Raw genomic sequence first — 23249 nt, 5'->3', positions numbered from 1 at the left:
CAGATTCTTTTTTTTTTTTTTAAAGATTTTATTTATTTATTTGACAGAGAGAGATCACAAGTAGACAAGAGAGGCAGGCAGAGAGAGAGAGAGGGAAGCAGGCTCCTGCTGAGCAGAGAGCCCGATGCGGGACTCGATCCCAGGACCTTGAGATCATGACCTGAGCCGAAGGCAGCGGCTTAACCCACTGAGCCACCCAGGCGCCCCAACAATCAGATTCTTAGCACCACCTTTCCCACATGTGACCATCAGAGGAATTTTTTTTTTTTTTTTTTTTGGTCTACCAACTGGGAAGAGTCACAGATACTCAGGACTTCTTTGGCCCATGTAATTATGTAGATTAGCAACGGTGCCCACATCTGTGCCTTAGAGACATCTTTTATGACCCCTGCTGGGCAGAAAATGTGGGCCAGTGGTGCTTTCTTCCCATTGTCTCTGAAGCCTGAGGTTTTATTCAGAGACATTTATCTGCTGGAGATGGCTATGGAAACTAGGCCACTGGATATTTTGGCAAACACACAAAATTAAATCTCAGCCTGAGGTTCCCAGTGTATCACTTGAATCTGACAAATTACAGAAGCACTGTGAGAATGAAAGGAAACGGACTAGTAGTTCGGGAATCGATCCCTCTGTTTGAAAAACATGACAGGAGAAAAGTCCTTTAAATGGAAAGGACTCATTTCCACAGTTTTCAGGATCAAAGTGTTCATTGCATTTAACTACAATTAACATTCACATTTTCTGTCATTACACCTAGAATTTTCTTCTTCTGGTTGCATGAGACCCCAACACAAAGCAAACAACAAAATGAAGTGTTATGAAGACAGTACTGGGCTGCTCAAATGGAAGGTCTCCACATTAGGATCTTTACTTGTCTCTTCAGTTTCAAGATCTGTGTTTGCTAAGGTTAGTTATCAACTACGCTTTCACATCTGTCTGTCTTTCTCTCTCCCTCACTTCTGTAGGACCTTGAACCAAACACTTGCATTCTTACAACTTTCTCCCATCTCGAAAGTAAGGAAAACTGCTTACTAAAACTCACTTACTAAAACTCTGTGGTCCACCCGGTTTTCAAAAGGTATTCGTTCAAATGAGCTTGACACAGAAGTGAAAAAGCTTAGAGTCCAGGCCTGAAATAGAGGGCTACCTATGGCAACATCGATCCCATTAAATGGCAGGACAGGGCAATGACTGCAAAGACCTTCTGGTTGGGTTAGCATGTGCTCATGGGACACTGGAACTTCCCTTCTTCAGGAAGTGCCCAGAATGCACCAGGTAGGGGATTTATAAGGACACTCAATAGTGTTTCAGTTTCAGCTGTTAGAAGGCTACTTTAAAAGTTAGAAATTTCAGGACCAATGATGAACTCTTTGGGCTACGATAGTGGGTGTGTGCTCTTGGGTAATAGTGGGCCTACAGAGGGGAAAGCAGGGAGGAAGCAAAAATAGGGATGAAGAAAGTAGGGGGAGGAAAAAAGGAGTTTTTGACCCCAAACTAGCAACATTTAACCTGAAAGCTCAGAACCTGTAGTAGCTGGGTTATCATGGAGACGAGAGCAATTTCTGTTGAGAAAGCTGCTTATGTGACGCTTCATTCTACTGACAAGGTTCTTTTTGCCATTAACCACAATGCCAAGGCCCCACTTAAGGAGGCGACTGCAAAGTTCCACAGCCTTAGAGAAATCCTTCATGTCTGACTGAATCCCTTTTCTCTGCTGCCACTGAAAGCCAGTTCACTGAGTCACAGAGACCAACTCTAGACCACTTCTCAGTGAATGCTGAGATAAGGATTGCCGTAATGAACTGGCCTTATTAAAAATGAGTAACAAAAAGATGAAAAGAGTTTTGCGAATGGATGATGGGTGCACAATCATGTGAATGCACCAGATGTTGCTAAATTGTACACCTAATGGTTAAGAAGGTAAACTTTTATGTTATGTGCATTTTACCACAATTTTTTTTGAGAGAGATTGCGCGCACGTGCGCATGCGTGCGAGCGCACACCCATGTGGGGTAGGGAGGGGCAGAGGGAAAAGGAGAAAGAGAATCTTTAGCAGGCTCTATGCTCGGCGTGGTGCCTGAGGCAGGGCTCAATCCCACGACCCCAAGATCATAACCTAAGCCAAAATTAAGAGTCAGATGTTTAACCAAATGAGCCACCCAGGTGCTTCCACAACTTTTTTTAAAAAAAGAAAAAAAAAGGAAGGAAAAAAATTTAGCAATTCACTTGACTTTTCTGTTTATTGGGCTGTCACTTCAACCAAGTAGAAGCTTTATGCTCTACAAACTAAATGGGAGATTTCTCCCTGAAAGTTTATAGGAAAAAGAAAGGAGGATTAGAGAGAAAATGGTTAATGCTGACCTAGTTTTCTAAACAGTACAAGGCTTTAAGAGTAATTTCTGTCATTATGCTTTCCTGTAAACATAAGAAATAAATGAAAAAAAAAGAGAAAGAAATGAAGTCTTTTTAAAATGGAGGGTGGAAAAGAATGGAAGTTACTAAAAACTATTTTTAACAAGCGACGTCCATATATCTTTGTACTAAATACTTGATAGATGAACATATTTAGTCTCTCTGCCTTTAAAGCCCAGGTATAACTGTAATTTAGAGAAGAAAGCAAATAATCCTTCTTATATTACTTCATTTCTATGATCAAACAGAATTTCTTACCATGAGCACCTGCCCATTTACCACGTGCCTCTTCTTACCCAATTTTTTATCTCTACCCTAAATAATTACCCTGAAATAATATACATAATAATAATAAAATAATAGACAAATTATTTTAAATCTCTCTTTTTCTTTAAAGCCTCATTTATTTTTAGAGGGTGGTGAAGGACAGAGGGAGAAGGAAATGGTATCTTCAAGCAGACTCCCCACTCACTGAGTGCAGAGCCCAAGGTGGGGCTCGATCCCATGACCTATGAGAGCATGCCTTGAGCCGAAATCAAGAGTCAGACGCTCAACCAACTGGGCCACCCAGTCTTTTTTATTCTTTTTAATCTTTTTTTTTTGTCTTTTTAAGCCAGGGAGGATACAATGGCATAAAATAAGGTACTCTTATCTAGATCATACTTTGACTAATGAGTTCACATAAATCACTTAACAAAACAAATATATACCAACAATTCCAAAGCATGTCCTAGACCTCTAGACTTAGTAGTCTAACACTGTAATAGAAACCATCTGTAGTCTTCAGCCTGCTGAGCCTAACTGGGGTTCTCTGGGGGTTCCTTGGGAGTCAGGTGCTCACTGAAGGCCCAAGAGGCTCCAGATTTATGGCTCAGGATGCAAGAGAAGCAGACACCCTGGTAAATGGAACCACATATGGCTCCCAGTGCCTGTGTCCACAGGAGGCCAGGTCCACAGGAGCCCCTATGCCTGAGTAGCATGTCAGGAGTTCAGAATGCTTTGGGGTAAGGTGATTTTTGTCATACCTCACAGCAGTCTCTTACAGAGATTTACAAGTTGACCTTCTGCTTATGGAATAAAGAACGATGTGACATACCCCACAGAACCCTGGGCTCAAGACACGGAAAGCCTGACTGTGGCGCCTAAGCTATCTGAGCCTCAGTTTTCTCATCTGTAAGATGGAGCGGATTCTTATTACCTCATAGGATCACTAGGCAACTCACATGTTATTGCCTATACACAAGTACAGGCACATTACAGATGAAAGGCAACGCCTGTGCATGGAGTGAGGAGGGATGGATATAAGTGATTAAAAGGAAGGAGACAAAGACACAACAAGCAATACCCCTAACAAGAGCCTTTGGTTCCTTGCCTTTCCTACTGAGCAGACTTGAAAGTGAAAGCATAACTTTCTTTGAACACAAAAGATATACCTTCTGTGAGTTGATACAGAAAGGTGTTGAAAGCAGTTTAAAAATATATGTCCCTAAACCTAGAGAAACACTCTATTATAAAGCAAGGGGTCAAAGATACAGTTATTTCTGGCAAGCATTTAGACAAACTAAGAAAAAATAAATCCCCTGCTTTCAACACGGCCCCCTGGTTAAAACAGAGTTCACCTCTTTGCAACAACAAAAAAATTTTTACTTAGTATTCCAGAGTGCACACACATTCTGAAAAGCCTTTGATTTCAGTCGTTGGCATAGAAACCTCAAGTAAACGGCTGTGGGAAGAACAGAACCCATACTAGAAAACTTGCTTGGTGAGCTGTTACTATCAGGAAAGCCTACGTTGTTTTTTTTTTTTTTTTAGCCTACGTTGTTTTAAATAAATTTTTATCACACCATTCTCTAAAAAGAAATGTGTGGTATATATTTAGAGATTCCATTTTTATTTAGGGAGAAAGTGGGAATGCATAAATGTGTCAATTTCTCCTTCAGAGCGGTGCCTGCCAAATGCCTTGCTTCACCTCTCGAGGCAGTGTTCTCCCTCTCTACGGCGTACCTGCATTATGAATATCTGGAAGAACCCATTAAAGGAAATGAAAAAAAAATCAGGAGCGCCTGAGTGACTCAGTCAGTTAAGTGTTTGCCTTCAGCTGATATCCAGTCAGGTCATGATATCCGGGTCCTGGGATCAAGCCCCACATCTCCCTCCCTCAGCTTCTCCCTCTCCCTCTGCCTACTTGTGCATGCTCTCTCTCTCTAATAAATAAATTAAAAGAAGAAAAAAGAAATAAGAAATCAAGCATTTCTTCCCCCTTCTCCAAGACTTAGCACTGCAAAATCTAACAAAAAGTCTCCACAACTCCATGAAACTTACTCATAAAATAATCATAATGATGGTGCATCTAATTTACTAATGCAAGTAACTGATCAATCAATCCAAGAAGCACTCAAGTCCATCTACTTGCCTTACACCATCCAGAGGAAAAGAAGTGATAAAGAGAGTGTTTTAGACACCCCTAGCTGATGCCACTCCAAATCCACCTTTTAGGGTAAAGAAAACACGGTTAATTTAATTTCACAAATGAGATACAATCGCCTAAACAGACCTGTATCAAATTCACCACATTCATAAAATCTGTTCAAAAACCTATTCTATAAGAATCAGGATCCACTAGTTGGCCTGGCCCACTCAGTGGGTAGAGCATGGGATGCTTGATCTTGGGGTTGTGAGTTCAAGCCCCAGGTCGGGTGTAGAGATTATTTAATAAATAAATAAATAAATAAACTGAAGAGAAAAGAATCAGGATCTACTAAACCAGAATTAAGATAGGCATTCTATTAACAAGATCCATGAAGGATACAGGCAGAAATGTCAGCTAATGTTAAGCTCCATGCAAACAGAACTCTGATCATGTGTCTACCATTTCCAGCCTAGAACAATATCTTGTACAGAGAAGACTCTACAGTAACTATTTATTGAACTAATGAATAAATTTGGCAATAATGACATGAACTCTCTGTGATTAGATGGAGTCTCCCTGGGAAGGGAAAGAGTGTTCAGCTCAGAGGTGCAGGCTTGGAACTCCACACTGTTGTGTCAAATTTGCACTGTCAACACTTTCTACCAAAGGTTGCGAAAAATTCTTGATGAATAATAAAAATCATCCTAGAATACATCAAAACTTAATGCACTATAGTCTGCTGCCAGAAGAAATAACTGAGCCATTCTTTATGGCTGCACACTGGGAAAATTTAACAGCTAAGGCAATCTGGACCATAACTAATACGGCTTAGTTTTAAGTAGACAATGGCAATCTTCTGGTGATTCACCCACTACCATTTTGGTGGTATTTACTGAAAAGAAAGCACTGTGGGAGATTATAGAAGCTCAGGTTGTCACAAGAGCCAATGCAGAGAGTGCCGTGAAGATAATTTGCATTATTAACCCAATGCACTATGGTGATGTGAAAAGATCAATTTTTCCCCCCAGAAGTGGACAGAACAGTGAGGGTTGATATATTTTTAAATAAGTGGAATTATTTTTTGCCATATGGTTTATTAATAATCTTACATGGAATATAAGACTCCCCTAATCTGGCCTCCTCGCTTTACAACTTCCTGGTCATTATAAAAACATCAACTCCACTGATTATTTCTCATTGCAGAAATGATACGATTTACTGGAATCTGTTTCTGCTAGAAAGGCATTCATTCAGGTAAAATGACTTAACCTCTAACTGACCCACTATAGTTTTACCTTAACACTGCTGTCTAACTTGGGGGAAAACACATGTTTTTTGGCAGGTTAAGGTCTGTGAGGGGATGGTCTGTTTAATCGAACTTCTAGAATCCATCTTTACTTTAGATGAGATTAGGTCTTAGATGAAAAGAATGGTGTTTAGTTTCATCCCTTAAATAGGTGCATATTTGTTAAGTCAGTCCTAAAATTGATGAACAGTAGGAGCTCAGGGGATAGGCAGACCATTAATAGTTCCATAGCCTTGTCAAGTTGCTTTCCTTTGCGGAACCTCAGCTTTCTCCCCTGTAAAATGGGGACAATTGTACCTATCCAACAGAGTGGATGTAAGGAGTTTGTGCATAAAAAAAGCACTTTGTTATTTACTGTGAGCCTCCAGGGAAAATAAAAATCTCTCAGCTCCTAAATGTTAAACAGGAAGAAATTAGAAGCACAAGTCTGCTCAGGTTCCAGGACAATCACCAGACTCATTTGCCTCCCAGTTGGACTGGGGAGTGAGTAATGGACGTGACCGTTTGTGTAATTAGTAGTTGAGTGTGAATATGTTACGTAGGCTAACACACGTAAAAGTGCTCAGCAAATGTTAGTTGCTACCATTCTCAGTGTTGTTATTGCTTAGTCCAGGGAAACACCATCCCACGCAGAAAAGAGAAAGTGGGGAAGCAAAGGGGTGTTTTCCCTTTGTGATCATGAAGACTCTGGAAACCTGAGTTCATCAATACTTTGCGTCATTTTTTATACTTTTATACTTTCTTCATTCCTCCCTGGATTTCTGAACTCCGTTTTGCCAGACTCTTCCCCCAAGCATCCAGAACCATCCCAAACTAGCTATCGGAATTTCCCCAGATTTCCCCGATTGTGCATCAGTGTGCATACCCCCACAAGTTCCCTCGACCCCAAGCTTCAAAAGTCCCCGCTGGTGTGGAGCCTGATTGCCTGGGGAGAGTGTAGAGTTGCTGAGAAGTGATGTGGTTACTTGTGTGGGAATCCGGGCATTAGAATGAGTAAATGAGGGGCTCCTGGGTGATGCAGTGGGTTAAGCCTCTGACTCTTGGTTTTGGCTCAGGTGGTGATCTCAGGGTCATGGGATCTAGCCCCATGTAAGGCTCCGTGCTCAGCCCCAAGTCTGCTTAAGACTTTACCACTAATTATGTACTATACAGTGGCTAACTGAATACAAAAAGAAAAGGAGTCTCTCCCTCTCCCTCTGCCCCCTCCTCCACTTTCTCCAATAAATACATAAATGTATATATAAAAAAATAAAGAATGAGTAAACTGCAATGGCAGATCAGAGAACTTGTGACCCCTCAAGGCACATCTCCAGACTCCAGCTGCTTCATGCTGGGCTTCAGTAAGAAAGAATAACACTGGCAACAGCTGCCGTTTCCTGCATGGAGGTCAGCAGAGTTTAAATAATCTCATTTCAACAGTACGAAACTGCACAACCCAGCTAGACTTCCCAAGAGTCAAGGCGTGACACAGAGGAAATTATCAAAGTGTGCAAAGAAATGTCAGGTAAGAATGAATGAATAACCTATTCAGTCTTAAGAAATGGCCTCAGACTACTGTGTTCCTTGGGGCCTTAGAACTGCCTTATAGGTGCCTGGGGGGCTGCCCGGGGCACTGTGTGTGTGTGTGTATGTGTGTGTGTGCACGCACACGTGCTCCCACCACAGATAACTCCCGCTCCCCTCATCTCCCTGTCCCCCTCTCCATAAAGGGTAAAGAGGAAAAAAAACAGCTGAGAGCCTCCTACCCCTACTCCAGTTGGACTGGGGTGAGGGTAGAGAATTCAAGGGCTACAGTGGGTGATGTGGAGGAAAGCCAAGCTGAGGCCTGATGCCAGCAGTGATTCCGAGAGTCCACAAGGATTTTTTAGAAAGAAAACACGGAATACTACTGTAGAGCTGACAGCCTACTGGTAGAATGGCTTTGAGAAAAAAACAACTAAAAACAAAACAAATAGTTTCCCACTGGTCACAGTTGAGTAAAATGTCAGACTTACCTTGACATATTGTACAAGACGTTCATTTACGTTCACTTTGTAAGTCTCTAGACCCAGCTCTTTGGATAAACGTAAGATTCTGTTCTGGGTTGGTCCCACATAAGCCCCGCCAACATCTACGTAATCGACATGTTCATTCTGTAGAAAGGAAAAGTGACCAGAAGACTTCAGTTAAAACTCAGGGAAAAAAAAAAAGCTTCGATGTCTTATTTAAAGACAAAAACAGGGGCGCCTGGGTGGCTCAGTGGGTTGGAGCCTCTGCCTTCGGCTCGGGTCATGATCCCAGGGTCTTGGGATCAAGCCCCGCATCGGGCTCTCTGCTCGGCAGGGAGCCTGCTTCCTCCTCTCTCTCTCTCTCTCTGCCTACTTGCGATTTCTCTCTCTGTCAAATAAATAAATAAAATCTTTTAAAAAATAATAATAAAATAAAGACAAAAACAATTATTATTTACAACTCACATGTGCCTTGCTTTTCTCTTAGAGAGTGCAACTGAAAAGAGCAACCCTTTCTCCTCCGCCCAAGGACCAGGAACAACCCGTTATGACACTCATCAAAAAGCAATCCCATTTGTATAGTTATGGGGAGGCCGATTCGACAATGACACGTATCACAAATAAAAAATGCTATAGTACATTCTGCCGATCTAGATCCTTTTCAAAGCATTTAGGTTTTTCTGTATGCTTTTCTTTGGGGTTGTTGCTGTAGGCCTAATTCTCTGATTTCCAAAAGAAGAAGTTTTAAATCAGCCCACACTGATGGGCTCTTGATCTTATTTTAAAATATTAGCGGCGGGCAGGGGGCACCTGGGTGGCTCAGTCTCTGCCTTCAGCTCAGGTCATGAGCCCAGGGTTCTGGGATCGAGCCCTGCATCAGGGAGCCTTCCCTGCCTTTCCCCTGCACCCCGTTCATGCGCGCTCTCTCTCTGTGTTAAATAAATAAATCTTTAAAAAAATAAAAAATAAAATAAAATACTAGCTGGGAAGAATATATCACAGGAAAAGGTACACAAAGCTATAAAAAGATTCATATTAGACCTAACAAATTATTTTATAAATACACAAACCTTCCTTCATAAACCGAAATTTGCTTTCCCCTCTTTTGTGCAGTTCTACATTTTCTCCAGCTTTTTTATGAACACATTTCCCGGTAATTTAATCAATATACTGAATATTGGTGACTTACATCTCCTCCGCATTTTTGTAATAACTTCCTTTGGGTCTGCTTCTATTTTGTTGTCTATATCCGTTCTCATCCATGTTGCCTTTCCTCCTTGTTCGCCTGATTATTCTCTACTGAGTGCCACTCATTGAATTTGAAAAAATACAAACTAACTCGAATCCTAGGAGGATATCTTTCTCAGAGAGGATTTCTGTCTGCTTCTGCCCAGCACCTGGGGGCCCTTATAATATGAGATAACTTTACTGCATTTCCTGGGCCTGATACGACATGAAGCCAGGCTGAAATGCACACACACTCCGTTCTTACAGCTCATCCTTAGTCCAAGGACACAGGCCAACCCAAAGCATGAGAGGTTTACCAATGCCTCCCTCCATTTGCACACAGTCTGGTGGGCTCTGGACTTGACCCTCAGTTGCTCTAGCTTTGGATGATTTTTGCAAGTCCTTCTCAGCCTCTCACTTGCTTCTTCGGTGGTCAGTAAACTCCCCCTCCCCCACCCCACCTTCCAGGGGAAAAGTAGGCCAAACCTTCCTGACGACGGCCCAGTGATTCTTCACTACATTCTTAGCTCTCTGATGCCTTGAAGATTTGTGTGTGTACAGTGCAATTTGTCCAATCTCTTTGCATTTAGTAGGAGGGTTGGGGCAATTCGTCTAAGTGTTATTTACAGAAAAGTGATTGTCTAGTATCATTCAACTTGCCTTCCTGGCAAAACACAACCTGATATTATCTTTCTATCACAGGATATGCTTTGCTAACATTTTGTTTAGGATTTTTGTAGCCAAGTTCATGAGTGAAATTGAGATTCTTCTACAACCCTAGTCTCCCCTTTGTGTTAGAGTATTGCTAATCTCATAAATTAGTGATCATACTTTCTTCTAGTCTTTGGAAGTGTTTGTATATACATAGAATTATTTATTCTTTACACATTGGGTAGAATATAATTCTAGAGCTATGTAGGCTTGCTGTTTCCATTGTTGAAAAATCTTAAAATATGAGATGCGATTTACTTTGAGGCTAAACCACGGCCCATATTTTCTATTTCTTTTTAAATCGGTTAATTTTGGTAAACATATTTTTCCTTATGCATTTTGTGTATGTTTCAAAACTATTGGTTTAAAGTTAATGACATCCTTTTTCCACTTATTCTTTACTGAATCGCTGGTTATATCTACATTTTCATCCCTTTTATTGTTTATTTGAGATGTCCCTTTTTTCTTTTTCTTGAAAAATCTTACCAGACACTTCTCTATTTTTAGTTTCTTCAAAGAATCAAGCTTTGTCTCATTGATCTTCTTCATTGAATATTTTCTAGATCATGGATTTATGCTATTTCTCCCTTTCTTTTAGATTTATTATAGTCTTAATTTTCTAACTCCTTACATGCTTTGTTCATTCATACTGAGCCTTTTTTTCTTTCCCAATGGAAGAATTTAGGCTATAAATCGTCCTCTAAATACTGCTTTAACTACATACACAACTTTATTGTAAATATTTTTAATATTTTTAATAATAATTAAATTAATTTAATTTAATAATTAAATTTTAAAAATATTTTAAATATTTTCATGTGCAGTCTTAAGTATTTTCATGTTTCCATTACAATCTCTTTAGACTTGTGAAAACTTTGTTGGATTTTAACTTCTACAGCTGGGATTTTTTTTTTTTTTTTTAGTTATCTTTTTGTCATAAGTGCACCGTGGTCAAAAAATGTGGTTTCTATGACAACAATTTTTGAGGCTCATGTTATGACCTAGCACATGACCAATTTTCAAACTTTCATATTTGCTTGAAAAAAAATATAGTCCATAAAATGATTTGCATGGCTTATACATGTCCATCAGAATGAGCTTAATTGTGCTCAGATTTTTTCTGTTTGAAAATTATGTAAAAAATCCCCTATTCCATTGGGCATTTATCTTTGATTCCTGTTAATTTTTGCTTTATATTTTGAGGCCACATTATTCACTGTATACAAGTTCAGAACTGTTTGATTTTCTGGGTCTTTTAGCATTATGTACTGATACTTATTTCAATGACTTTTTTTTGTTCAAAGTTTACTTTGTCTGATATTAATATAGCTATAACAGCTTAGATTAGTATTTGTCTATCTCTTTCGATCTTTCAGTTAGAGTTTGTAGTCTGACGATTGTTTTCCTTTGACAAACTTAGCATTTACATATATTATTATTCCTTTTTAAATGTTTTAACTTACTTCTTATTTTATTATGCCTATTCAAATAGTTTTTCCCCAGATTTCTTTCCTTCTTTTGGAATGAGGGGTTTCTTCTTTTTTCTTTTTTTTTTCCTTCTTTTTTTTTTAAGATTTTATTTATTTATTTGATAGAGAGAAATCACAAGTAGATAGAGAGGCAGGCAGAGAGAGAGAGAGAGGGAAGCAGGCTCCCTGCCGAGCAGAGAGCCCGATGCCGGACTCGATCCCAGGACCCTGAGATCATGACCTGAGCCGAAGGCAGCGGCTTAACCCACTGAGCCACCCAGGCGCCCTCTTTTTTCTTTTTAAACTTTTTTCTTGTACTTGTTTGGAAGTTAGTCAGGACTATTTCAGACTTTTTCCTAGCAATATTAACATGCACACTTAATATTGTCTAAAGTTTATCAGTGGATTATCTTCCTACTGAAAACTACGAAAACCTTCACGCTTCAACTGTGATCACCCTTTTTCCAATCTATAAGCTATGAAAGTACTTTGGTTCAGATTTGTCTCGAAACAAATCTGATACTACTTTGTTTTATTGTTTTGATGTTGCCGAATTATATTTAAATATTTACCAATATCTTTGCTCACTGTCCCCTCCTGAATCTCAGACCTTTTATTTGTAATCTTTTTCCTTCTGCTTGAAATACATTTTTCTTTATCATCTCCTCCAGTCTGGGTCCTAAAGTCTTTGTTTTGGTCAGTCTGGCAAAAAGATAGTTCAAGTAGGTAATGAATTCAGTTTAGTTCCTCTTTCTCACTGTCTCAGAACATTAAAGATATCTTCTGGAGGGGTGCCTGGGTTAAAGCCTCTGTCTTCAGCTCAGGGCATGATTTCAGGGTCCTGGGATCAAGCCCCCCATCAGGCTCTCTGCTCAGCAGAGAAAAAAAAAAGATATCTTCTGGCATCTGTTTTTGTTGTCCAAGGGTCACTCATAAAATTAATTGTTGATTTTTTTAAGAGTATGTATGATTTGCCTTTTTTGCTCTTTAAAAAATAATTGCTTGTGAGATCTCATTTCTTTGGTATACTGAAGCTTCTCTGTCCCTGGGTGAGAATTTCTTTTCCTTTATCATGCATTGGACCTGATAGGTTTCGTCTTGTCTTCCAACAATGCTGGGAATATCAGCTAGTATTTTTTTATACCATCATAACTCTGTCTTTCATGTCTTAGCTGCCCGCCACCCCTGAAAACACATTTTCTAATCTTTGCTTCAGAATTGCATGCTAGACAGTTTTTTTAGATCTAGCAGTTCATTCGCTGTCTTCAGCTGTGTCTAATATACTGTTAAATCTGCCTGCTGAATGTTTTCATTTTAATTAGTATATTTTCATTTCTAGAAATTTTTAAAAATTTACTTGATCATTTTTTTAGTTTCTTTACCCTGATCCTAGTTTTAAAACCATTTCTTTTCTTTAAAACGTGCTGAACAGAAAAATCAAAGATTAAAAAATAAATAAATTAAAAATTTTAAAAATAAAACAAAAACATGCTTAACTATAATTTTTTACTCTTTGCATTATATTACTGTTACAAAATCTTTCTGGATTTTTTTTTATGCTTGTCCTTTTTTGGTGCCTCTTTTCCTAGTGCACTTTTTCATTTTTAACTATGAGTTACTTATTTTCTTTGGAACATTTCCTGTGTAAATGATTTGAGGCCTGGGTGGAACGGATTTGAGTCTATTTTTGCTTTGGGGATTCATTTGTTTATTCAACAAATAGATTGTGCTTTCCTACAAGATGCCAGGTACGCTTGAAGGAGCTTCTGTTACATCAGTAAACAAAACAAAGATCCCTGCTCTAAAGGAACTGATATTCAATGGGAAGAGACCCATCGGGAATAAACCCCAAACATAATAACTAAGTATCTCAGAAGTTGATAAGAACAATGAAAAACCAAAAATTACAGTAGGACAAGGGGTCTGAAACAGCAGAGGAGAAAAGGAAAGATTGCAGTTCAACATACGATGGATATGTCAGCCTCCCTGAAGAGGTAATATTTGCATAAAGACTTGAAGGAAATGAAGGAATTGTCCACATGCCAGGAGAAAAGCATTCCGGGCAGAAATTAACAAGATGGGAAAAACAAGTGTTAGCGAGGATGTGGAGAAAGGGGAGCCCTCTTACACTGTTGGTGGGAATGCAAGATGGTGCAGCCACTCTAAGAAACAGTACAGAAGTTCCATAGAGCTACCCTATGACCCAGCAATTGCACTACCAGGTATTTACCCCAAAGATATAGATGTAGTGAAAAGAAGGGGCACATGCACCCCAATGCTCATGGCAGCACAGTCCACAATATCCAAGCTGTGGAAGGAGCCAAGATGCCCTTCAACCAATGAATAGATAAAGATGTGGTCCATATATACAATGGAATATTACTCAGCCATCAGAAAGGATGAATACCAAACTTTTGCACTGACATGAATGGAACTGGAGGGGATTATGGTAAGTGAAATAAGTAAAGCAGAGAAAGACAATTATCATATGGTTTCACTCAAATGTGGAACATAAGGAATAGCATGGAGGACCACAGGGGAAGGGAGGGAAAACTGAAGGGGGAGAAATCAGAGAGGGAGATGAACCATGAGAAACTATGGACTCTGGGAAACAAACTGAGGGTTTCAGAGGGGAAGGGGGTGGAGGGATGGGGTAACCGGGTGATAGGTATTAAGGAGGGCACATGTTGGGATAAGCACTGGGTGTTATATGAAACGAATGAATTGTTGAACACTACAACAAAAACTTATGATGTACTATATGCTAACTGAACATAATGATTAAATAAAACCTACAGGCCAATCAAATAACATGCAAATGCTTATTAAATGTCTACTCTGAAACAAACAAAGAAAATACAGCCAGTGCAAACTCTAAGGCAGAGGGAGTCTACTGTGTTCAAGAAATAGGAGACCAGTGTGGCTAAAACAGAGTGAGCAAGGAAAAGAGAACTGAAGGGGCACCTATGTGGCTCATTTGGTTAAGTGTCTGACTCTTGATTTCCGCTCAGGTCATGATCTCAGGGTTGTGAGAGCAAACCCCACACTAGGCTCTGTACTGATGTGGAGCCTTCTTGGGATTCTCTTTCCCTCTCTCTCCCTCTGTCCCTCCCTCCCTTAAAAAAAGGGAAAAGAGAACTGGAGATGAGGTTAGACAGGTTATTGGGGGCAGGTCACGGAAAGCTTCAGAGGGCATTGTAAGGACACCGGCTTCGCCTCTGAGAAGGAAAGCCTCTGGAAGCTTTTGAGCAGAGACGTGCCAAGATCTGACTTAGGTCTGAAAGGCTCACTCTGGCTGCTATACTAAAAGTAGATTCTAGGAGGCAAGGGTAAAGTAGGGAAGTCAGTTTCAGGAGGCCATCACAGCAATCTGGCCAGAGATGTTGGTGGCTCCCCCCAGGCGGTAGCCATGGAAGCGGTGCAGAGTGTTGAATTCTGGCGGTATTTTGAAGGCTGAGTCAACAGAATGAATGTGGGGCCTGAAAGTATTGAGCATGATGCTTGAGGTCTTTGGAGTTGCTTATCCTTTGATACCGGGAAGGCTGCTGGAATGTCAGTCTTGATGGAGAACATCAGAAATTCAGGATGGGTGCATGAAATCTGAGATGTCTGTTCAACCTCCAGGAGATCTGCAAATTTCTGATTTCCATGTCAAGGGAGCAGTGTATATTTTATTCAGCATTGTGCTTATTGCCATGGGGAGCGTTAATCATGGCTTCCCATTCTGCCCTAATATCAGAAATGAGGTGTGCCTTTCACTTCTTTCACCTGTCCCTTAGATAATCCTCACCTTCTCTTTTACTAAGCCTTGGTACTGTTCTCTAAACCTTCTCCAGCACCCTTTTAAAATATAAAACAGAACTGGTGTCAGTATTCCAATAAATTTCTAGGCTTTGACAAAGACAGCAAGAGGACTCATGGGAATTTCCACACATGATGTCTTTAGAATACTGACACTATCTTTAAAGCAAATAACCCTAAGTAGTAAAAAGTGTGAGGCATTTTACAGAATATTTCTTATTTTTACCACACGAATTATTATAACATTACCGACTATACTCCCTAGGTTGAACTTTCCTTTTTTTTTTTTTTTAAGACTTATTTATTTATTTATTTATTTGACAGAGACACAGCGAGAGAGGGAACACAAGCAGGGGGAGTTGGGAGAGGGAGAAGCAGGCTTCCTGCTGAGCAGGGAGCCAGATGCAGTACTCAATCCCAGGACCCTGGGACCCTGACCTGAGCCACAGACAGATGCCTAACGACTGAGCCGCCCAGGCAACCCTAGGGTGTACTTTTCAACCCTTTCAAGTGACTTTTTATTTTATAACTGGAAATTTGTACCTCTTAATCCCCTTTATGTATTTTGTCCACTGCCCTCCCCGCCAAGTATCTCCCTCTTGGCAACCACCAATTAATTCTCTGTACTTAGTCTGCTTCTGGTTTTGTTTTCTTTGTGTTCGTTTGTTTTCTTTTATAGGATGTTTCTTTACAAAGGTGAAAGATTCTAAAGCAGGTGCGTCAGGTTCAGCATGAAGATATTGGAACTCTAATACCATATTCTGCTATATTGTGCCTCCATCTTGAAGATCTTGATTTTGATCTTATTTCTCAGCCTCTGAAGAGGCCACAAACATGCAACTATATTAGGAAACAAATACACCAGCCCAGCAATAGCCCCACAGGCATTTCGACTTTGTAAAGTTGGTCCTGAAGAACAATAAAGGAACCATACTAAGAAAAAATTGGCAAGTTGTTTTTTTTTTTTAATTTACTTTAGGTAGGCTCCACACCGAACACGGGGCTTGAACTCATGACCCTGCGATCACATGCTCTATCAACTGAGCCAGCCAGGTGCCCTTAAAAATTTTATTTTTAAGCAATCTCTACACCCAAGGTGGGGCTTGAGCCCACAACCCCGAGATCAAGAGTTGCACCCTCCACCAACTGAGCCAGGCAGTTGCCCCGAAAAATTGGGAAGTTCTGAACTCACAGGAGATCTCTCTGAACAGCTGCCAAGTGTAATACCAAATTTAACATTTCGGTGCTTAATGATCCAGAGTAACTCTTAGTGCATCTCCACCCCAAATTATCCTAATTGACTATGCTATCAGAAGCAATTTTAGGGGCACCTGGGTGGCTCAGTAGGTTAAAGCCTCTGCCTTCAGCTCAGGTCATGATCTTAGGGTCCTGGGATCAAGCTCTGCATCAGGCTCTCTCTCTGCCTGCCTCTCTGACTACTTGTGATCTCTCTGTCAAATAATAAACAAAATCTTTGAAAAAAAAAAAGAAGCAATTCTAACAATATGCGATTCAGTTTCTTACAGCATTTCTGTCCCTTTTTTGCAAAGCTCTTTTTCTCCTTTTACTCGACTAAAATCTTATAAATGTCAAGTCCTAGTCTGTAAGCACGCAAAGTGCATTTCAAAGTACCTTCCTCATATACCTAAGGAGTTACAATATCATGGTCAATACACAATAGTTCCTGTATGGGGCTGACATGTATAAATGATGCCACGTGAAAAATCAGCCTGGGGCAATAACGCAGCTGGGGACAGGCATGTTGGAATTCTCATTTCCCTTATATCAAGAAACCTATTCTTAACTGAGAATCTGCAACATGACTGATGCTCCTATTTAATAACCAAAAGGTTTTAGAGATAAGAAACATGGGGCTAAGGAACAACTTAATAACTATCTCCAAACTGAAGGAATAATTTTCAGAAAATGACAGGAGAATCGTATCCAACAAGAATACACAATCCTTCTTTTGCACTCTAACACACTCTCTTCAACTAGAACTCGAAGCTGCAAAGGAGCTTCGAGTACATTTCGATTGTATCTTCACCGCCCAGATGGGCAAACAGATATAAAGCGCTAACAGCACTTACTCAAGCTAAGACAGTATGTCAGGCAGTGCAGGGGCATGAATCCTAGGGTCCTGGCTTCCAGACCACCAGGATCCCAGTGGACTACGTCCGAGGAAGCACTCAGAAATTCTCCCGATGCAATTAATCTGGATTTACATTAATTTCAAGCCAGCAAGCAAACAGGGCAACACTTCCGTAGCAGCCCCTGGGGACCCTGTCAAAACGTAGATTTGGATTCAGTGGGTCTGGGAGAGGGCCTGAGACTCTGCATTTCTATCACGCTCCTGGGGGACTCTGAGGCTGCTGGGCCACAGACCACACTTTGAGTAGCAAGGCTGGGGAGCACTCTCAGAGCTCAGCCCAGTGAAAATGGACTCATTTTCACTGTACATTTAGATGTACATCCTTGTACATCTAAAAAGGTAGGAAGCAAATGACAGGGGGAACATGGTGTGATATGACTGGAAGAGCTGGTACAATATGCTAGTTCAGATGTTGGCTGGTCCTTCCATATCCATTCATATGGCCTTGCCCACCACTCCTGCTTCTACAATGCAGCCTGGAAATGTTAAACACTTGCTTTCTCAGGCTCCCTAGTGGCTAAGGGTAGCTATGTGCCCCAACTCTGGCCAAGGGGACTGGAGAATGCCCGCCAGGTTCTTCTCGTAAAGGAAAAGCTTGTTTGCGGATAAAACTGGGGCTGCCTCACCAAGAACCAGACTCTTAACTCTAGAGAACAAACAGATGGTCACCAGAGGGGAGGGGTTGGGGGATGGGTGGAGCAGGGGCTGGGAATGCAGGAGGGCACTTGCCCGGATGAGCACCGGGTGTCGTATGGAAGGGTCGAATCACTGTATTGTGCACCGGAATCGAAGAGTACACAGCTTGTTAACTAACTGAAGGTTAAATACAAACTGAAACGGAAAACTGGGACTGCCTCTTTGTGCTCCTTCCTGTCTTAAACGAGGGCTCAATGCCTAGAGTCGCAGGAGCCATCTGGTTACCATCAGGCAATAAGCCAACATGCAACAAACGGCTGAGCAGGAAAGACATGAAGAGCGGAAAGCCTTGACAATGAAGCCCAGCGCTTGCAGCAGCCTGGACTCCCTGCCACCAGACTTCTTCTCACGCAAAGTAATCAAATGTTTGTATTGCTCAAGCCATTGTAATGAGCACCGCCTAAGCCGTTTTGCTGTAAGTCTGATACCTCTTCTAATAAGATAAATGCTTCGTCTCTTGCCAGTCATTGCAACTGTCTGGTTTTGTCCTCTCGGTCTCCCGCCTGTAAAACAGTCTATTTGTGTGCTCTAGAAAAGGTTCTCATTTGTGACCTAAATGCCAAACCCAAGGGCCTCTTTGCAGCCTTCATCCTATGTCAAATGCCCTTGGTTTCTGGCTGGGTGCAGCCTCCCTTCTTCTTTCCTCCACGGATTTGCATGGCACACTGCTCAGACCCTGCCACTTGTCTCGGGCTCCTCAGCCGTGGCCCCCGTTAAAGCTGTGTGCTCCTCAAACTTCCATGTTTGGCCCTCTCTTCCCCACCCCATTCGGCCCCCTGTGTACTTTTATCGGCTCCCACTGCTTGACCACCTGCCACTGTGTCCCTGAATAACAGTAAACCATAGTTAGCAGGCATTTTTCTAGAATGGTGACATTAGCCCAAGTATGGAAAAGAACTGAGCTTCCTTGTTGTGTCTAGTGGGCCTTACCCAAGCGAAGAGTATCTCTGGCAGCCACAGTCCTTTTAGGGAACAAGGACCAAGGACAAAGTTGCATAAAAACATGCTATATTTACTGCTGCTTCCTGTGGCACACATCTTTTAAGTTGTGCATCCTTGGATAAACAAACAAGGACCCTATACTCTGTGCACTCATGTACACATGTTGTGGGCATATAGTCACTTCAAGTCCAGCCAAACTGTAACCCCATCTGAGACACTACATACTCTATTTAGGTCTCCAGTGTGGAAATTATGACAGTGCACTGAAGTTATTTGTTCATGTTTGTTTTCATCCCAAGACTACAAGCTACTGAAGGTCAGAGGCCGTCACGCTCAGTGAGTGCTTGTTGAAAACCGTGGACCCATATTTGCTGGAGCAGTTTAGGGCTCTGGAGGATAAATGGCTTCACTACATGAACCCCTAAGATCACCTCGAGCTCTGGGACTTCCAGTACCCCCCCTCAGTTGAGTGAAATTGTACATGTAAGTGTAATCACTTACCCTCACGGTGTATGTTCTCCCTCCAACTCTGTCCCGTGCTTCTAAAACCAAAACGTTAATGTCATGTTCAGCTAAGAGTTTGGCAGCAGACAATCCTAAAAGGAAAAACAAAAACACAAACGAAATCAAGGAACATATTAAGACCCAAACGTGAGATAGCCAGGAGTTAGGCAGACCTACGCATAAAATGAAAGCAGGGCATCATACGTAACCCTTCATTTTGCTATATTTCTAATAAAGTCTGACCATATTGTGATCGATTGAGCCACCAATTTGATAATCTAGCCTATATTACATTATCATAATTTTATCATCTCTCATAAGGTTGGTTGACAAAATGTAATTATTTTTAAAATATATGTATTTTTGGTGATAATGAAATCCTATTTAAGAGAATGTGCTGAACTCCTAAATCAACCCTTATTGTGCCCTTCTTCCAGAAAACCCGATTGCATAAACAGAAGAGTTTGTTTTCCTGGAAACTTCTCCTGGCTACACCAGCCCTCAGTATATCTGTGCTTTTCTCAATTTAAAAACCCCTTGAAGGGGCGCATGGGTGGTTCAGTCAGGTTAAGCGTCTGACCCTTGACTTCAGCTCAGGTCTTGACTTCAAGGTTGTTGGTTTGAGCCCACGTTGGACTCCACGTTGAGTGTGGAGCCTACTTAACAAAACAAAACCCTTATAATCACATCCTATGATTTCTATCTGAATTATATGCTTGCTAGGGCTTGTTTTTCCCACCAGATTCAAAGTTACCTAAGGCAGGAACCATGCATCACACTATTCATTGGCTCAAAGCTGAGAATGGGTTTTTCACATGTAAATAAAAACTGTCATAAAAGATGGATTTAAAACCTAATATAGTAATACCAGAAAAGGGAAATGTTGTAGATTAACATTATTATTGTGACAAAAATGGTCAGGAACCTGCCTATAGAGACTCCCACTGGCCAAAGATGGAACAATCTAAGTATCAAATCAAATTAACAACTGCAGGAGGGAGATAGGGCAGGGGGAAAAATACACAATAACAACTGCGGTGGCTGAAATCCATGAATTCCTAATAATACTAAACCAATAAAAAAAAAAACCTCTCCCTGGTTCTTTGGAGAAGGCTAAGGAACCACCTTACCAGTTTGGAAATGCCTAAAGGAAAAGAAAAGCCTCTGGCATTCATCCTACCTCTCCTACTTGCAGTGAACTGCAAAGCAACCAAATAGCTAACAAAGGGAGGTTCTGCGTCTAAAAGCATGCTAGCTAATCAGTGAAGACAAATAAAATTAGAACATCAGCACGCTGCAATGCCTAATCAACTGATGGACCTAGTGTAATAAGCATCAACATCTGCTAATATCACACAAAAAAGAGAGATAACCAGATGTTACCTGCCTCCTGATGGAACAACACACCAGCATCTATGAAGTCATTAGGAAGGAAAGAAGGGGAGGGAGACAAGGGGCAAATACTAAATTCTAATGTGATCAAGCTTCTAGATCTTCTACTTAAGGGCCAGAGGAACATGTTTAAATAGTACTACCGGGATGCAATCAAGAAAAGCCAGATCGTAGGAAATCCTACAGGACTACCCTGGTTTTTGGTTTTTTGTTTGTTTTTTAACGACTTGCCTGCTCCTGTTCTCTCCCCCTCTTTATCTGTTGCAGGCTTTTCCCATCATCAATCTCATACATGGTTAGTTCTGTCTTGATGTCTGCTCTCAGAGGACCCAGACCGACACAGCATTTTGTCCATACACAGAATCAAGGATGAATCTAGGTTTAGAAGATCTAGAATGTGGGGAGGCTAAACCATAATACTGAGCACCACTATCTGCTAATACTTGTATGTAGTTTTGACCCCTTCAAGTACAATGTAACATTACACTGCCGACATTCATTTAGATTTAGGTATGCAACCAATCTCTGGAATCTGCTCATAAAGAAAGCATCCATCCTGTGACATTTAAATAAATTCAAACCAATGTCTGCAAACCTTAGTGCAATGTGTTCTCGGGGACAGAGCCAAAGGCTTCTTCTGCTGAGGGTCATTAAAAAAAAGGATGAAGTTGATATTAAAAGCCTATTGATGCACAGATCTTCTAATGTCAAAGTACCACTCTACATTTAAAAGCAGAAAAACTCAGATACAAAAAGGTTCCTTTCTTCCCAGTTCGTCTTAATCAATCAAACTATAAACAAATTGGAAAAATAAAGCCAATGGTTTACTAGAATTCATCGGTTGGTAGCTCCTCTTTTAAAGGAGGAGAAAGTCGCTCTCTGCATGCTGCCTACAAAGAAGCTGAGATGGCTTTGACCTCCAGCAGCCGTGGGTCCCACAGCGTCCGGCTCCTGGCTCCTAAGGCAGCCTAGCAGCTGGTTCGGGGCTACATATACAGATCAGGTTCATGTGCCTTGCCTGTTACCATCCCTGGGAGTTGATTTCATTGTCCCAATATTCCAGATGAGAAAGCCAAGCACCCAAAATGACCACAACAAAGTCTCCAGAAAAGTGAATAGTTTTACTTCTGACACCCTCACTCGGAGCCTGAGCAAAATAAAATTTAATCTGTAACTCTAAAGTTCGGTGAGAGGCGTTCAGTGCCAATAAAGAATAAGCACCACTCGGGAATCTAAAGGGGATTGGAGAGAGCAGGACAAGCTGAGTTGGGACAATGACCACACCAGAGAAAAAGGCATTTTTGGATATAAACAAAATTAAAAAGCTGACCCCAAGGGTTGTTTCTGTATTCCAGGAAAATGATTGTGCCTATCTCAGCAAGGAAAGATTCAACTCTTAGTTAAGAAATAAAGAAAATATTAAAATGCTTTTAAAAAGGTCTTGGGGGTGGCTGGGTGGCTCAGTTCGTTGGGCATCCGACTCTTGATTTCAGCTCAGGTCACGATCTTGGGGTTGTGAGATGGCACCCATGTAGGGCTCCATGCTCAGTGTCTCATGCGCACTCGCTCTCTCTCTCTCTCTGTGTGTCTCTCAAATAAATAAAATCTTTAAAAACGTCTAGGAATTTGAAGAGGGAAGATGTAAGTTATTTAGAAAACATATTTCTTCTACAACACTGAATAAATGGGGTTCCGATGTTTCAGTCTGCGTGTTTACTGTGAACAAGATAAGGAACTTCCACAATAATTGAAAGATTAGAAAATACCGAATATGGAAATAAAAGCTAGGGCCATTTTTCAAAAAAAGTTATTAAAGATTTATTTATTTGAGATAGAGAGAAAGAGCGTGCACACACACAAAGAGCTGGAGCAGAGGGAGGAGGAGAGAAAATCTCTCAAAACCCTGAGATCATGACGTGAGCCAAAATCAAGAGTTAGATGCTTAACCGACTGAGCCACCCAGGGGCCCAAAAACTTGTTTCTCAATAATAATTAATAATTAATTTTGAATAAATAACTCAGTAATTCGAAAATAAGGCACAGGCAAATACTTACAGTCCAGGAAAGTTTTTCTACTATTACAACTGTGGCTGTTGATTTGAATGAAACTGATGCCTGCTTCAAGGTGAAAGTCTTGGATATTCCTTAACTCCTATTTTGTTCTTACTCTGTCTATCACTATGTATCACCTCCCCCATCACCACAAAACTCAATAATCATTCACAGAAAAAAGTCATAT

The 23249-nt window shown here is 40.9% G+C and overlaps 1 protein-coding gene across 1 annotated transcript in view; it reads right to left on the bottom strand.

Moving 5' to 3' along the window:
- Positions 1-23249, bottom strand: part of MAOA (monoamine oxidase A) — a 69607-nt gene that overhangs the window by 30571 nt on the left and 15787 nt on the right. Inside the window, exons 2-3 of the mRNA XM_045995168.1 lie at positions 19616-19710; positions 8123-8260 (exon numbers count right to left, since the gene is read on the bottom strand). Of these exons, the coding sequence (XP_045851124.1) occupies positions 8123-8260; positions 19616-19710 (233 nt within the window). The remainder of the gene's footprint in view (positions 1-8122; positions 8261-19615; positions 19711-23249) is intronic.

Source organism: Meles meles, chromosome X (assembly GCF_922984935.1).
Source record: "Meles meles chromosome X, mMelMel3.1 paternal haplotype, whole genome shotgun sequence".
NCBI classification, from domain to species: domain Eukaryota; kingdom Metazoa; phylum Chordata; class Mammalia; order Carnivora; family Mustelidae; genus Meles; species Meles meles.
This window is presented reverse-complemented; position numbering and strand designations above follow the sequence as displayed.